Source organism: Oncorhynchus nerka, linkage group LG20 (genome assembly GCF_034236695.1).
Source record: "Oncorhynchus nerka isolate Pitt River linkage group LG20, Oner_Uvic_2.0, whole genome shotgun sequence".
Classification (NCBI taxonomy): domain Eukaryota; kingdom Metazoa; phylum Chordata; class Actinopteri; order Salmoniformes; family Salmonidae; genus Oncorhynchus; species Oncorhynchus nerka.
Genome location: NC_088415.1, coordinates 5,512,886 through 5,530,385, shown reverse-complemented (window position 1 = coordinate 5,530,385; position 17,500 = coordinate 5,512,886). Strand labels below are relative to the sequence as shown.

Genomic DNA, 17,500 nt, shown 5'->3' with positions numbered 1-17,500 from the left:
GACAGGTAGTTTATCAGACAGCTATCAGGAGAGACACAGAGAGACAGGTTAGTTCTACTTTAGTAATACCACAAGATCCAATTACACAGTGTATCTAACAGCAATATTTAATCAATCATTTATCTTTGCGTCATTCAAGAGTGAGCCTCGACTGGGAAAAGTAATCTCCTTATAAGTATTTCTACAGAGGGAAGAAGCCAACGTCCACGTCAACCACTTACTTATGGCCGGCACCTGGCGCCGGGGCGTAGGAACACGGCTCAGTCACTTTGGTCTGCAGCACGGGGGCCTCATAGAACGCACTGGGCAGGAGCACCAGGTAGTCCTGTACAACAGGATGTTATTAACGAAGGCTTACCACACACCTCCATTTAAATCCCATACATCATTATGGCGTGTTAAATTGACCGTCACGGAGACACAGGGGGGGGGGGGGGGGGGAATAAACCTTTCTGTCTCTAATGGGAAAAAAACGATTCAAACGTTCTAACATAAATGGACTATGGTTCTGCTGGCTGCAACACATACAGTATATAACATACACACGGTTCTCACCAGCAGTATGCCCTCGGCCTCAATGACCACGGTCCAGGTACCAGGGTTCAGAACAAACGGCTCCACAAAGTTATTCTGGGGCACGGTGACGAAGGTAGGTTCTGAGCTGGGGGCAAACACGATCTGTTTGGACTGTTCTGAGCCTAGGAGAGAGGAGAAGGAGAGACGGAGAGAGAGAGACAGAGACAGAGAGAGAGACAGAAAGAGAGAGAGACAGAGAGAGAGAGACAGATAGAGAGAGACAGAAAGAGAGAGAGACAGAGTGAGAGAGAGACAGAGTGAGAGAGACAGAAAGAGAGAGAGACAGAGAGAGAGACAGAAAGAGAGAGAGAGACAGAAAGAGAGAGACAGAGAGAGAGGCAGAGAGAGAGAGAGACAGAAAGAGAGAGAGGCAGAGAGAGAGAGAAAGAGAGACAGAAAGAGGGAGAGAGAGAGAGAGAGAGACAGAGAGATAGACAGAGAGAGAGAGAGAGACAGAGAGAGAGAGAGGGGGAGAGAGAGAGAGAGACAGAGAGAGGTTGAGTGAGGTCCAGACGCAGAGATGAATTCAATTAAATTACATTAAAATCAAATCACTTTATATTTCCTCCGAGGGAACTCCTTATATGGAGTGGTTTATTAGAGAATAGGAAAATCTGTAGACTTATCAAGAGAGCATGAAGTAAATACAGTAAATACAGTACTGTAGATCCACTCAGTAAATACAGTACTGTAGATCCACACTCAGTAAATACAGTACTGTAGATCCACACTCAGTAAATACAGTACTGTAGATCCACTCAGTAAATACAGTACTGTAGATCCACTCAGTAAATACAGTACTGTAGATCCACTCAGTAAATACAGTACTGTAGATCCACACTCAGTAAATACAGTACTGTAGATCCACTCAGTAAATACAGTACTGTAGATCCACTCAGTAAATACAGTACTGTAGATCCACACTCAGTAAATACAGTACTGTAGATCCACTCAGTAAATACAGTACTGTAGATCCACTCAGTAAATACAGTACTGTAGATCCACTCAGTAAATACAGTACTGTAGATCCACTCAGTAAATACAGTACTGTAGATCCACTCAGTAAATACAGTACTGTAGATCCACACTCAGTAAATACAGTACTGTAGATCCACTCAGTAAATACAGTACTGTAGATCCACTCAGTAAATACAGTACTGTAGATCCACTCAGTAAATACAGTACTGTAGATCCACACTCAGTAAATACAGTACTGTAGATCCACTCAGTAAATACAGTACTGTAGATCCACACTCAGTAAATACAGTACTGTAGATCCACTCAGTAAATACAGTACTGTAGATCCACACTCAGTAAATACAGTACTGTAGATCCACTCAGTAAATACAGTACTGTAGATCCACTCAGTAAATACAGTACTGTAGATCCACACTCAGTAAATACAGTACTGTAGATCCACTCAGTAAATACAGTACTGTAGATCCACTCAGTAAATACAGTACTGTAGATCCACACTCAGTAAATACAGTACTGTAGATCCACTCAGTAAATACAGTACTGTAGATCCACTCAGTAAATACAGTACTGTAGATCCACTCAGTAAATACAGTACTGTAGATCCACTCAGTAAATACAGTACTGTAGATCCACTCAGTAAATACAGTACTGTAGATCCACTCAGTAAATACAGTACTGTAGATCCACTCAGTAAATACAGTACTGTAGATCCACTCAGTAAATACAGTACTGTAGATCCACTCAGTAAATACAGTACTGTAGATCCACTCAGTAAATACAGTACTGTAGATCCACACTCAGTAAATACAGTACTGTAGATCCACTCAGTAAATACAGTACTGTAGATCCACACTCAGTAAATACAGTACTGTAGATCCACTCAGTAAATACAGTACTGTAGATCCACTCAGTAAATACAGTACTGTAGATCCACACTCAGTAAATACAGTACTGTAGATCCACTCAGTAAATACAGTACTGTAGATCCACTCAGTAAATACAGTACTGTAGATCCACACTCAGTAAATACAGTACTGTAGATCCACTCAGTAAATACAGTACTGTAGATCCACTCAGTAAATACAGTACTGTAGATCCACTCAGTAAATACAGTACTGTAGATCCACTCAGTAAATACAGTACTGTAGATCCACTCATTAAATACAGTACTGTAGATCCACTCAGTAAATACAGTACTGTAGATCCACTCAGTAAATACAGTACTGTAGATCCACTCAGTAAATACAGTACTGTAGATCCACACTCAGTAAATACAGTACTGTAAATCCACTCAGTAAATACAGTACTGTAGGAGGAGGAAGAGGAAGAGGAGGGGGAAGTGGGGGAGGAGGAGGAGGAAGAGGAGTAGAGGTGGAGGAGGAAGAGGAGTAGAGGTGGAGGAGGAGGAGGAAGAGGAGGAGGAGAGGGAGTAGAGGTGGAGGAGGAGGGAGAGGAAGAGGAGGGGGAAGGGGAAGAGGAGGAGGAGGGGAGGATGAAGAGGAGGAGGAGGGGGAGTAGAGGTGAAGGAGGATGAGGATGAGGAGGAGGAAGGAGGAGGAGGAAGAGGAGGGGGAGGAGGAGCGGGAGGAAGAGGAGGGGAAAGAGGTATAGCAAATGATAAGGTCGAAGTAAAAAAAAAAACCTGAGATAGTATAGGAGGTTAGAGGACTATGGGGGTTGGGTGGTTGAGGGGTCAGAGGTCAGGATTTTCAGTTTCTCAGAAACCCTTGAACCGCGACAGGAAGTTCACCCACAGCCAGCTCTAAACCCTGCCTCTACATGCCAATACCAACCAATCACCAGCTGCCTCTGGGAGAGGCCACTATGACCATCCATGAGGAGAAGAGAGCGAGGGGAGGAGGAGCGAAAGGAGAGCAGCATAATTGGAAGAGAAAGAGGAGGAGAGGCTGGGGAGAGGAAGGCTGGACCTTTTCCCTATATAGTGCACTAAGCGTAGGATAGTACAGAGTCTTACACTTACAGTTACCGCACATGAAGTTCTTCCCGTCTTCCAGGACGGACACCCTGCCCCTCATGTCCAGGCCACCCCGATTCACGTAGCGCAAGACTATCTGAAACAGGTCCGGAGAGCTGACCGAGACTTGAACCACCACCTTGGACTGGGGGGATGACACGTAGGGGTGGGGGGCAGGGAGGAGGACAAGAGATGGAGAGGAGGGAGGGGAGAGGGTAGGGAGGGAGGGGAGAGGGGAGAGGGTGGGGAGGGAGGGGAGAGGGTAGGGAGGGTGAGGAGAGGGGAGAGGGTGGGGAGGGAGGGGAGAGGGTAGGGAGGGTGAGGAGAGGGGAGAGGGTGGGGAGGAGAGGAGGGAGGTGAGGAGGGGAGGGAGGGGAGAGGGTGGGGAGGAGGAGAGGGAGGGGAGAGGGGAGTAAGAAGAGGGTAGGGAGGGTGAAGAGAGGGGAGAGGGTGGGGAGGAGGGGAGAGGGTGGGGAGGGAGAGGAGAGAGGGGAGGGGAGGGAGGGGAGAGGGGAGTAAGAAGTGGGTAGGGAGGGTGAGGAGAGGGGAGAGGGTGGGGAGGAGGGGAGGGGAGAGAGGGGAGAGAGGGGAGAGAGGGGAGGGAGGGGAGGGAGGGGAGAAAGGGGAGGGAGGGAAGAGGGGAGTAAGAAGAGGGTAGGGAGGGTGAGGAGAGGGGAGAGGGTAGGGAGGAAGGAGGGAGAGGAGAGGGGAGAGGGCAAAACGAAGGGATAGAGAGGGAAGAAAGCAAACCACTAGTTAATACAACACCACCACCACCACTCCTTAATACCACACCACCAACACCACTCCTTAATACCACACCACCAACACCACTCCTTAATACCACACCACCAACACCACTCCTTAATACCACACCACCAACACCACACCTTAATACCACACCAACACCACTCCTTAATACCACACCAGCACCACCACTCCTTAATACCACACCACCAGCACCACTCCTTAATACCACACCAGCACCACTCCTTAATACCACACCACCAACACCACTCCTTAATACCACACCACCAACACTCCTTAATACCACACCACCAGCACCACTCCTTAATACCACCACCAGCACCACTCCTTAATACCACACCACCAACACCACTCCTTAATACCACACCAGCACCACTCCTTAATACCACACCAGCACCACTCCTTAATACCACACCACCAACACCACTCCTTAATACCACACCACCAGCACCACTCCTTAATACCACACCACCAACACCACTCCTTAATACCACACCACCAACACCACTCCTTAATACCACACCATCAGCACCACTCCTTAATACCACACAACCAGCACCACTCCTTAATACCACCACCAGCACCACTCCTTAATACCACACCACCAGCACCACTCCTTAATACCACACCACCAGCACCACTCCTTAATACCACCACCAGCACCACTCCTTAATACCACACCACCACCACTCCTTAATACCACACCACCAACACTCCTTAATACCACACCACCAGCACCACTCCTTAATACCACACCACCAGCACCACTCCTTAATACCACACCACCAGCACCACTCCTTAATACCACACCACCAACACCACTCCTTAATACCACACCACCAGCACCACTCCTTAATACCACACCACCACCACTCCTTAGTGTAGTGACGCCTCAATACTGCGATGCAGTGCCTTAGACCGCTGTGATACAGCCTGGGATCGAACCCTGGTCTGTAGTGACGCCTGAATACTGCGACGCAATGCCTTAGACCGCTGTGATACAGCCTGGGATCGAACCCTGGTCTGTAGTGACGCCTCAATACTGCGACGCAGTGCCTTAGACCGCTGTGATACAGCCTGGGATCGAACCCTGGTCTGTAGTGACGCCTCAATACTGCGACGCAGTGCCTTAGACCGCTGTGATACAGCCTGGGATCGAACCCTGGTCTGTAGTGACGCCTCAATACTGCGACGCAATGCCTTAGACCGCTGTGATACAGCCTGGGATCGAACCCTGGTCTGTAGTGACGCCTCAATACTGCGACGCAATGCCTTAGACCGCTGTGATACAGCCTGGGATCGAACCCTGGTCTGTAGTGACGCCTCAATACTGCGACGCAGTGCCTTAGACAGCTGTGATACAGCCTGGGATCGAACCCTGGTCTGTAGTGACGCCTCAATACTGCGACGCAGTGCCTTAGACCGCTGTGATACAGCCTGGGATCGAACCCTGGTCTGTAGTGACGCCTCAATACTGCGACGCAATGCATTAGACCGCTGTGATACAGCCTGGGATCGAACCCTGGTCTGTAGTGATGCCTACAGACCAGGGTTCGCAAAACCGGAGGCCCTGGGATGTTTTTCTAAGGAGTATAATTCATTGGCTGATCCCTCCGGTGGGATTCCTACTGAACCCACAGGAAGTCCCACCCAGTTGACCATAAATGGTGATAGCCTTCAATGGCGCTGCCCATGTTAAAACAGGCTTTGCACACACCTCTCCCGCCCACTCCACAAAACACACAGGGAGCACCACAATGCAAACACGCTAGCTTCCGTCATCAATCACCCAAGCATAAAGCAAGCTGTCCTACTAAAGCTATACTACAGGGACACTATACCTAAAACGTCGACCTATTGAACCTTGAGACTTAATTCAGGAGAATAAGTTATGGTTGCAAATGCAAAAAGGGGGTTAGAATGACTGAGGTTTGAAGTTGACCGCAGAATTGAGCACATGTTGTAGTGAAGACAATTCCTTAGTCATGAATATAACAGAGAACACACAGAGAGGATTGTCTATGGTAACATAGAATTCAGTTACTACTACTAACAAATAAAACGACACATCGTTTGAAAAATATAATAACAGCTGTGTGTGAGATCTAATCACCTGAATGGAGGACATCTGAGCCACAGAGATATAGGCTATATGTACTAGGTATTAATATACATGTGGTATAGAGGACTCACCTGAATGGAGTACATCTGAGCCACAGAGATATAGGCTATATGTACTAGGTATTAATATACATGTGGTATAGAGGACTCACCTGAATGGAGTACATCTGAGCCACAGAGATATAGGCTATATGTACTAGGTATTAATATACATGTGGTATAGAGGACTCACCTGAATGGAGGACAGAGCCACAGAGATATAGGCTATATGTACTAGGTATTAATATACATGTGGTATAGAGGACTCACCTGAATGGAGGACAGAGCCACAGAGATATAGGCTATATGTACTAGGTATTAATATACATGTGGTATAGAGGACTCACCTGAATGGAGGACATCTGAGCCACAGAGATATAGGCTATATGTACTAGGTATTAATATACATGTGGTATAGAGGACTCACCTGAATGGAGGACAGAGCCACAGAGATATAGGCTATATGTACTAGGTATTAATATACATGTGGTATAGAGGACTCACCTGAATGGAGGACAGAGCCACAGAGATATAGGCTATATGTACTAGGTATTAATATACATGTGGTATAGAGGACTCACCTGAATGGAGGACAGAGCCACAGAGATATAGGCTATATGTACTAGGTATTAATATACATGTGGTATAGAGGACTCACCTGAATGGAGTACATCTGAGCCACAGAGATATAGGCTATATGTACTAGGTATTAATATACATGTGGTATAGAGGAATCACCTGAATGGAGGACATCTGAGCCACAGAGATATAGGCTATATGTACTAGGTATTAATATACATGTGGTATAGAGGACTCACCTGAATGGAGTACATCTGAGCCACAGAGATATAGGCTATATGTACTAGGTATTAATATACATGTGGTATAGAGGACTCACCTGAATGGAGGACAGAGCCACAGAGATATAGGCTATATGTACTAGGTATTAATATACATGTGGTATAGAGGACTCACCTGAATGGAGGACATCTGAGCGTACCCTCTCCAGCTGAACCCTTCAAACTCCAAGGGGTTGTAGCCGAAGCGCACCGGTCGCCCGTCCAGCATGGTACCCTCCTCTATCTCAAACTTCAGGTGGTGCAGGTCTGGAAAGTAGTGGTCTGGTCGAGGCCTTGAAAGGAGAGACGGAATGCTGGTTTAAAAAAAAAATAATAATAATTTACGTTTAAAATAATATTTTCAGTAAATGAAAATAGAAAGCCTCCTATTGGGTATCGTATGTTTCTCGGGGGTTAATAAAGCCTCCTATTGGGTATCGTATGTTTCTCGGGGGTTAATAAAGCCTCCTATTGGGTATCGTATGTTTCTCGGGGGTTAATAAAGCCTCCTATTGGGTATCGTATGTTTCTCGGGGGTTAATAAAGCCTCCTATTGGGTATCGTATGTTTCTCGGGGGTTAATAAAGCCTCCTATTGGGTATCGTATGTTTCTCGGGGGTTAATAAAGCCTCCTATTGGGTATCGTATGTTTCTCGGGGGTTAATAAAGCCTCCTATTGGGTATCGTATGTTTCTCGGGGGTTAATAAAGCCTCCTATTGGGTATCGTATGTTTCTCGGGGTTAATAAAGCCTCCTATTGGGTATCGTATGTTTCTCGGGGTTAATAAAGCCTCCTATTGGGTATCGTATGTTTCTCGGGGTTAATAAAGCCTCCTATTGGGTATCGTATGTTTCTCGGGGTTAATAAAGCCTCCTATTGGGTATCGTATGTTTCTCGGGGTTAATAAAGCCTCCTATTGGGTATCGTATGTTTCTCGGGGTTAATAAAGCCTCCTATTGGGTATCGTATGTTTCTCGGGGTTAATAAAGCCTCCTATTGGGTATCGTATGTTTCTCGGGGTTAATAAAGCCTCCTATTGGGTATCGTATGTTTCTCGGGGTTAATAAAGCCTCCTATTGGGTATCGTATGTTTCTCGGGGTTAATAAAGCCTCCTATTGGGTATCGTATGTTTCTCGGGGTTAATAAAGCCTCCTATTGGGTATCGTATGTTTCTCGGGTGTTAATAAAGCCTCCTATTGGGTATCGTATGTTTCTCGGGGTTAATAAAGCCTCCTATTGGGTATCGTATGTTTCTCGGGGTTAATAAAGCCTCCTATTGGGTATCGTATGTTTCTCGGGGTTAATAAAGCCTCCTATTGGGTATCGTATGTTTCTCGGGGGGTTAATAAAGCCTCCTATTGGGTATCGTATGTTTCTCGGGGTTAATAAAGCCTCCTATTGGGTATCGTATGTTTCTCGGGGGTTAATAAAGCCTCCTATTGGGTATCGTATGTTTCTCGGGGGTTAATAAAGCCTCCTATTGGGTATCGTATGTTTCTCGGGGGTTAATAAAGCCTCCTATTGGGTATCGTATGTTTCTCGGGGGTTAATAAAGCCTCCTATTGGGTATCGTATGTTTCTCGGGGGTTAATAAAGCCTCCTATTGGGTATCGTATGTTTCTCGGGGGTTAATAAAGCCTCCTATTGGGTATCGTATGTTTCTCGGGGGTTAATAAAGCCTCCTATTGGGTATCGTATGTTTCTCGGGGGTTAATAAAGCCTCCGGGAAAAAAAGTGATCAGGAAATGACAATGGGACTCTTCTTCTTTTTTCTATCTGTGATGTAAACGGAACGTTTTCACACCCATTTTTTCAGTCACCTGTTACACTTGGATCCCTCCACGTTGGGTCTGCAACGACATCTCCCGGTCCTCTCCCCACAGGACTGACCCACTGATCCTCCAATGTCACACTGACAGCCTGCAACACACACACCAACACATCTAGATATACTGGAGTACAACCTGCAACACACACACCAACACATCTAGAGATCATGATATACTGGAGTACAACCTGCAACACACACACCAACACATCTAGAGGACCTGATATACTGCTGTACAACCTGCAACACACACACCAACACATCTAGATATACTGGAGTACAGCCTGCAACACACACACCAACACATCTAGATATACTGGAGTACAGCCTGCAACACACACACCAACACATCTAGATATACTGGAGTACAGCCTGCAACACACACACCAACACATCTAGATATACTGCAGTACAACCTGCAACACACACACCAACACATCTAGAGATCATGATATACTGGAGTACAACCTGCAACACACACACCAACACATCTAGAGGACCTGATATACTGCTGTACAACCTGCAACACACACACCAACACATCTAGAGATCATGATATACTGCTGTACAACCTGCAACACACACACCAACACATCTAGAGATCATGATATACTGCTGTACAACCTGCAACACACACACCAACACATCTAGATATACTGGAGTACAACCTGCAACACACACACCAACACATCTAGATATACTGGAGTACAACCTGCAACACACACACCAACACATCTAGATATACTGGAGTACAACCTGCAACACACACACCAACACATCTAGAGGACCTGATATACTGATGTACAACCTTTATAATTTATTTTAAAAAAATTATAGTACACCAGACTGGTGTTATTGTAACAGAGGAGATTTGGAATTCGCCCTCTCGAGGTATCTCTGCTTGAGACATGTAAAGCCCAACTTTTGCCCCCGAACCATGAGGATGTCCTCTTGATCTAATGGTTAAGATGTTGGGTTGGCGAGCGGTACTAGGACCCCTGGGTTCCTTGAACCCCTGGGGTTACCTTGCCTATTCACAGGGGGTACTAGGATCCCTGTGGGTAACCTAGCCTATCCACAGGGGGTACTAGGATCCCTGGGGTTACCTTGCCTATCCACAGGGGGTACTAGGATCCCTGTGGGTAACCTAGCCTATCCACAGGGGGTACTAGGATCCCTGGGGGTAACCTAGCCTATCCACAGGGGGTACTAGGATCCCTGGGGGTACCTTGCCTATCCACAGGGGGTACTAGGATCCCTGGGGGTACCTAGCCTATCCACAGGGGGTACTATGATCCCTGGGGGTAACCTAGCCTATCCACAGGGGGTACTAGGATCCCTGGGGGTACCTAGCCTATTCACAGGGGCTACTAGGATCCCTGTGGGTACCTAGCCTATCCACAGGGGGTACTAGGATCCCTGGGGTTACCTTGCCTATCCACAGGGGGTACTATGATCCCCGTGGGTAACCTAGCCTATCCACAGGGGGTACTAGGATCCCTGGGGGTACCTAGCCTATTCACAGGGGGTACTAGGATCCCTGTGAGTAACCTAGCCTATCCACAGGGGGTACTAGGATCCCTGGGGGTACCTAGCCTATCCACAGGGGGTACTATGATCCCTGGGGTTACCTTGCCTATCCACAGGGGGTACTAGGATCCCTGGGGGTACCTAGCCTATTCACAGGGGGTACTAGGATCCCTGTGGGTACCTAGCCTATCCACAGGGGGTACTAGGATCCCTGGGGTTACCTTGCCTATCCACAGGGGGTACTATGATCCCTGTGGGTAACCTAGCCTATCCACAGGGGGTACTAGGATCCCTGGGGGTACCTAGCCTATCCACAGGGGGTACTAGGATCCCTGGGGTTACCTTGCCTATCCACAGGGGGTACTAGGATCCCTGGGGGTACCTAGCCTATTCACACGGGGTACTAGGATCCCTGTGGGTACCTAGCCTATCCACAGGGGGTACTAGGATCCCTGGGGGTACCTAGCCTATCCACAGGGGGTACTAGGATCCCTAGGGGTACCTAGCCTATCCACAGGGGATACTAGGATCCCTGGGGGTACTTGGCCTATTCACAGGGGTACTAGGATCCCTGGGGGTACTTGGCCTATCCACAGGGGGTACTAGAGAAGACTCATGAGACCATAGGCCTACTGGTAGATTGTACAAGAGGGGGTACTTCAGGGGTCCTCTGGACAGAGCAACATTCAGTTGGTGGGACAGTAGTGGAAAGGGTTACCTTGACAACCGAAGAAGCTGCTACTCTGCAGGTTGAAGTATCCGTCTTTACACACTGAGCAGGTGCCACTGCACACGTTGGGTTTACAGTGACATTGGCCGTTGTTCTGAAGGAGCCCGAGAAGAAAAGACAACAACTTTTAAAGATCCGTTGAATTGAAACAAGTAGTGGTCTAATTGAACTGTGTGTTCCATCTGTACCGTGACAGAACTCTACTGTAGCTAGCCAGTATTACTGGTTTAATTGAATTGTGTGTTCCATCTGTAGCGTGACAGAACTCTACTGTAGCTAGCCAGTATTACTGGTTTAATTGAATTGTGTGTTCCATCTGTAGCGTGACAGAACTCTACTGTAGCTAGCCAGTATTACTGGTCTAATATGTTCCATCTGTAGCGTGACAGAACTCTACTGTAGCTAGCCAGTATTACTGGTCTAATATGTTCCATCTGTAGCGTGACAGAACTCTACTGTAGCTAGCCAGTATTACTGGTCTAAATGAATTGTGTGTTCCATCTGTAGCGTGACAGAACTCTACTGTAGCTAGCCAGTATTACTGGTCTAAATGAATTGTGTGTTCCATCTGTAGCGTGACAGAACTCTACTGTAGCTAGCCAGTATTACTGGTCTAACTGAACTGTGTTCCATCTGTAGCGTGACAGAACTCTACTGTAGCTAGCCAGTATTACTGGTCTAACTGAACTGTGTGTTCCATCTGTAGCGTGACAGAACTCTACTGTAGCTAGCCAGTATTACTGGTCTAATATGTTCCATCTGTACCGTGACAGAACTCTACTGTAGCTAGCCAGTATTACTGGTCTAACTGAACTGTATGTTCCATCTGTAGCGTGACAGATCTCTAATGTAGCTAGCCAGTATTACTGGTCTAATATGTTCCATCTGTAGCGTGACAGAACTCTACTGTAGCTAGCCAGTATTACTGGTCTAATATCTGTATGTTCCATCTGTAGCGTGACAGAACTCTACTGTAGCTAGCCAGTATTACTGGTCTAATATGTTCCATCTGTACCGTGACAGAACTCTACTGTAGCTAGCCAGTATTACTGGTCTAATATGTTCCATCTGTAGCGTGACAGAACTCTACTGTAGCTAGCCAGTATTACTGGTCTAATATCTGTATGTTCCATCTGTAGCGTGACAGAACTCTACTGTAGCTAGCCAGTATTACTGGTCTAATATGTTCCATCTGTACCGTGACAGAACTCTACTGTAGCTAGCCAGTATTACTGGTCTAATATGTTCCATCTGTACCGTGACAGAACTCTACTGTAGCTAGCCAGTATTAATGGATGCTTCATGTCAACTAAATCAGTTGAATCGTTGAGAAAAAATATATATTTTCACCTGAGCACACTCTGCTACAGCAGCCACAGTCCCTTCAACGTTGCATTCACAGTCTGGGAGAAGGAGGAACACACAGAAAATACAATGAATTTTTGTCATTCACTTCAGGAAGTAGTATAGAAAGTAGTATAGGAAGTAGTAGAATCTACTGCTACCCAAACGGAATTTCTCACGTTTGAAACAGGTCAACCCAAAGTCTGCAACAGAAATGATTCACAATAACAAGCACAATGTCTCCTTTTGATAAAACAGGAAGTGTAAAGATGTCTTCTTTTGATAAAACAGGAAGAGTACATATGTCTCCTTTAAAAAAAACATTTGACCCCCTTTTGTCCCCAATTTCGTGGTATCCAATTGTTAGTAATTACTATCTTGTCTCATCGCTACAACTCCCGTACGGGCTCGTGAGAGACGATGGTCGAAAGTCACGCGTCCTCCGAAACACAACCCACTGCTTCTTAACACAGCGCTCGCATCCAACCCGGAAGCCAGCCGCACCAATGTGTTGGAGGAAACATCGTGCACCTGGCAACCTGGTTAGCGCGCACTGCGCCCGGCCCGCCACAGGAGTCGCTGGTGCGCGATGAGACAAGGATATCCCTACCGGCCAAACCCTCCCTAACCCGGACGACGCTAGGCCAATTGTGCGTCGCCCCACGGACCTCCCGGTCGCGGCCGGCTGCGACAGAGCCTGGGCACGAACCCAGAGTCTCTGGTGGCACAACTAGCACTGCGATGCAGTGCCCTAGACCACTGCGCCACCCGGGAGGCCAAATATGTCTCCTTTTGATAAAACAGGAAGTGTAAAGATGTCTCCTTTTGATAAAACAGGAAGTGTAAAGATGTCTCCTTTTGATAAAACAGGAAGTGTAAAGATGTCTCCTTTTTGATAAAACAGGAAGTGTACAGATTTTTCCTTTCAATAAAACAGGAAGTGTACAGATGTCTCCTTTTTCATAAAACAGGAAGTGTACAGATGTCTCCTTTTTGATAAAACAGGAAGTGTACAGATGTCTCATTTTTTCATAAAACAGGAAGTGTACAGATGTCTCCTTTTTGATAAAACAGAAAGTGTACAGATGTCTCCTTTCAATAAAACAGGAAGTGTAAAGATGTCTCCTTTTTCATAAAACAGGAAGTGTACAGATGTCTCCTTTTTTCATAAAACAGGAAGTGTAAAGATGTCTCCTTTCAATAAAACAGGAAGTGTACAGATGTCTCCTTTTTTCATAAAACAGGAAGTGTACAGATGTCTCCTTTTTTGATAAAACAGGAAGTGTACAGATGTCTCCTTTTTTCATAAAACAGGAAGTGTAAAGATGTCTCCTTTTTGATAAAACAGGAAGTGTAAAGATGTCTCCTTTTTGATAAAACAGGAAGTGTACAGATGTCTCTTACTGGAACATCTGTAGACGGTGTCAGGTGACAGGTTCCAGAACAGAGGTTTACACCTGTCACAGGCCACACCCTCCACGTAAGGACGACACTCACAGGCACCCTGTTAAAAGATGTGCAGAGATGACTAAACAATGAACAACAGTACAGAATATATGTTGCATTTGGTTAAAACATATTTTATTAGAAACCGAACGAACCGTAGATGTAAGCTACTTACAACAGTTGGGAGGACCTCGTTCTGCACAGAGCCGGCTGGGTTGCATGTGCCAGCTGTTCAGGGGAGAAAGTAACACATAGTTTAGTTTATCTCTTCATCTCTTTAACTCTCTGGGACAATAAAGTAGAAACTTGGAACTTGAAAGATTGAGATCAAGTTTAAGATCAAGATGGACTCTAGTCTTACCTTGGCAGAGAGGGAATCCGTAGGTTCCAGAGCAGGTGTTACACCTCTGACCCACGACGTTGGGTAGACAGGTACACTGACCACTCACCTGGTCACAGCTTCTGAACCTGGAGCCCTCAGCTGAGCACTGACAAGCTGAGGGAGGAGAAAGATATGAACACATTAGCATAGTAGCTGTCGAGCGAGATAGCCAGCTAGCATTTAGCTACATTCAGAATACTTTTTAAAAATTGAACCTTTATTTAACTAGGCAAGTCAGTTATGAACAAATTCTTATTTACAATGACGGCCTACCGGGGAACAGTGGGTTAACTGCCTTGTTCAGGGGCAGAATGACAGATTTTTAACCTTGTCAGCTCGGGGGATTCGATTTAGCAATCTTTTGGTTACTGGCCCAACGCTCTAACCACTTAGGCTACCTGCCTCCTCTACACTCTAACCACTTAGGCTACCTGCCTCTACACTCTAACCACTAGGCTACCTGCCTCCTCTACACTCTAACCACTTAGGCTACCTGCCTCTACACTCTAACCACTAGGCTACCTGCCTCCTCTACACTCTAACCACTTAGGCTACCTGCCTCTACACTCTAACCCCTAGGCTACCCTGCCGCCTCTACACTCTAACCACTAGGCTACCTGCCACCTCTACACTCTAACCACTAGGCTACCTGCCTCCTCTACACTCTAACCACTTAGGCTACCTGCCTCTACACTCTAACAACTAGACTACCTGCCTCCTCTACACTCTAACCACTTAGGATACCTGCCACCTCTACACTCTAACCACTAGGCTACCTGCCGCCGCTACACTCTAACCACTAGGCTACCTGCCACCTCTACACTCTAACCACTAGGCTACTTGCCACCTCTACACTCTAACCACTTAGGCTACCTGCCTCTACACTCTAACCACTAGGCTACCCTGCCGCCTCTACACTCTAACCACTAGGCTACCTGCCACCTCTACACTCTAACCACTAGGCTACCTGCCTCCTCTACACTCTAACCACTTAGGCTACCTACCTCTACACTCTAACAACTAGACTACCTGCCTCCTCTACACTCTAACCACTTAGGATACCTGCCTCCTCTACACTCTAACCACTTAGGCTACCTGCCACCTCTACACTCTAACCACTAGGCTACCTGCCGCCGCTACACTCTAACCACTAGGCTACCTGCCACCTCTACACTCTAACCACTAGGCTACCTGCCACCTCTACACTCTAACCACTAGGCTACCTGCCACCTCTACACTCTAACCACTAGGCTACCTACCGCCCCTAAACTCTAACCACTAGGCTACCTGCCACCTCTACACTCTAACCACTAGGCTACCTGCCACCTCTACACTCTAACCACTTAGGCTACCTGCCTCTACACTCTAACCACTAGGCTACCCTGCCGCCTCTACACTCTAACCACTAGGCTACCTGCCACCTCTACACTCTAACCACTAGGCTACCTGCCTCCTCTACACTCTAACCACTTAGGCTACCTGCCTCTACACTCTAACAACTAGACTACCTGCCTCCTCTACACTCTAACCACTTAGGATACCTGCCTCCTCTACACTCTAACCACTTAGGCTACCTGCCACCTCTACACTCTAACCACTAGGCTACCTGCACGACTACCTGCTACACTCTAACCACTAGGCTACCTGCCACCTCTACACTCTAACCACTAGGCTACCTACCGCCCCTAAACTCTAACTACACTAACCACTAGGCTACCTGCCACCTCAACACTCTAACCACTAGGCTACCTGCCGCTCTACACTCTAACCACCACTAGACTAACCACTAGGCTACCGCCTCTACACTCTAACCACTAGGCTACCTGCCGCCTCTACACTCTAACCACTAGGCTACCTGCCACCTCTACACTCTAACCACTAGGCTACCTGCCGCCCTACACTCTAACCACTAGGCTACCTGCCGCCTCTACACTCTAACCACTAGGCTACCTGCCACCTCCACACTCTAACCACTAGGCTACCTGCCACCTCTACACTCTAACCACTAGGCTACCGCCTCTACACTCTAACCACTAGGCTACCGCCTCCACACTCTAACCACTAGGCTACCTGCCACCTCCACACTCTAACCACTAGGCTACCCTGCCGCCTCTACACTCTAACCACTAGGCTACCCTGCCGCCTCTACACTCTAACCACTAGGCTACCTGCCACCTCTACACTCTAACCACTAGGCTACCTCCCGCCTCTACACTCTAACCACTAGGCTACCTGCCACCTCTACACTCTAACCACTAGGCTACCTGCCCCTAAACTCTAACTACTAGGCTACCTGCCACCTCAACACTCTAACCACTAGGCTACTCTAACAACTTAGGCTACCTCCCGCCTCTACACTCTAACCACTAGGCTACCTGCCGCCTCTACACTCTAACAACTAGGCTACCTGCCGCTCTACACTCTAACCCTCTGCCGCCTCACACTCTAACCACCCTCTACACTCTAACAACTTAGGCTACCTCCCGCCTCTACACTCTAACAACTAGGCTACCTACACTCTAACAACTTAGGCTACCTGCCGCCTCTACACTCTAACAACTTAGGCTACCTCCGCCTCTACACTCTAACAACTCCCGCCTCTACACTCTAACAACTTAGGCTACCTCCCGCCTCTACACTCTAACCAACTTAGGCTACCTCCCTACCTCTACACTCTAACAACTTAGGCTACCTCCCGCCTCTACACTCTAACAACTAGGCTACCTCCCGCCTCTACACTCTAACAACTTAGGCTACCTCCCGCCTCTACACTCTAACAACTTAGGCTACCTGCCGCCCTACACTCTAACAACTCTAACAACTTAGGCTACCTCCCGCCTCTACACTCTAACAACTTAGGCTACCTCCCGCCTCTACACTCTAACAACTTAGGCTACCTGCCGCCTCTACACTCTAACAACTTAGGCTACCTCCCGCCTCTA

The 17,500-nt window shown here is 47.2% G+C and overlaps 1 protein-coding gene across 1 annotated transcript in view; it reads right to left on the bottom strand.

Moving 5' to 3' along the window:
• Positions 1–17,500, bottom strand: part of lama5 (laminin, alpha 5) — a 324,122-nt gene that overhangs the window by 155,183 nt on the left and 151,439 nt on the right. The window contains 10 exon segments of the mRNA XM_065005098.1: positions 222–325; positions 556–698; positions 3,536–3,674; positions 7,433–7,589; positions 9,119–9,218; positions 11,375–11,480; positions 12,737–12,789; positions 14,135–14,234; positions 14,352–14,404; positions 14,538–14,672. Of these exon segments, the coding sequence (XP_064861170.1) occupies positions 222–325; positions 556–698; positions 3,536–3,674; positions 7,433–7,589; positions 9,119–9,218; positions 11,375–11,480; positions 12,737–12,789; positions 14,135–14,234; positions 14,352–14,404; positions 14,538–14,672 (1,090 nt within the window).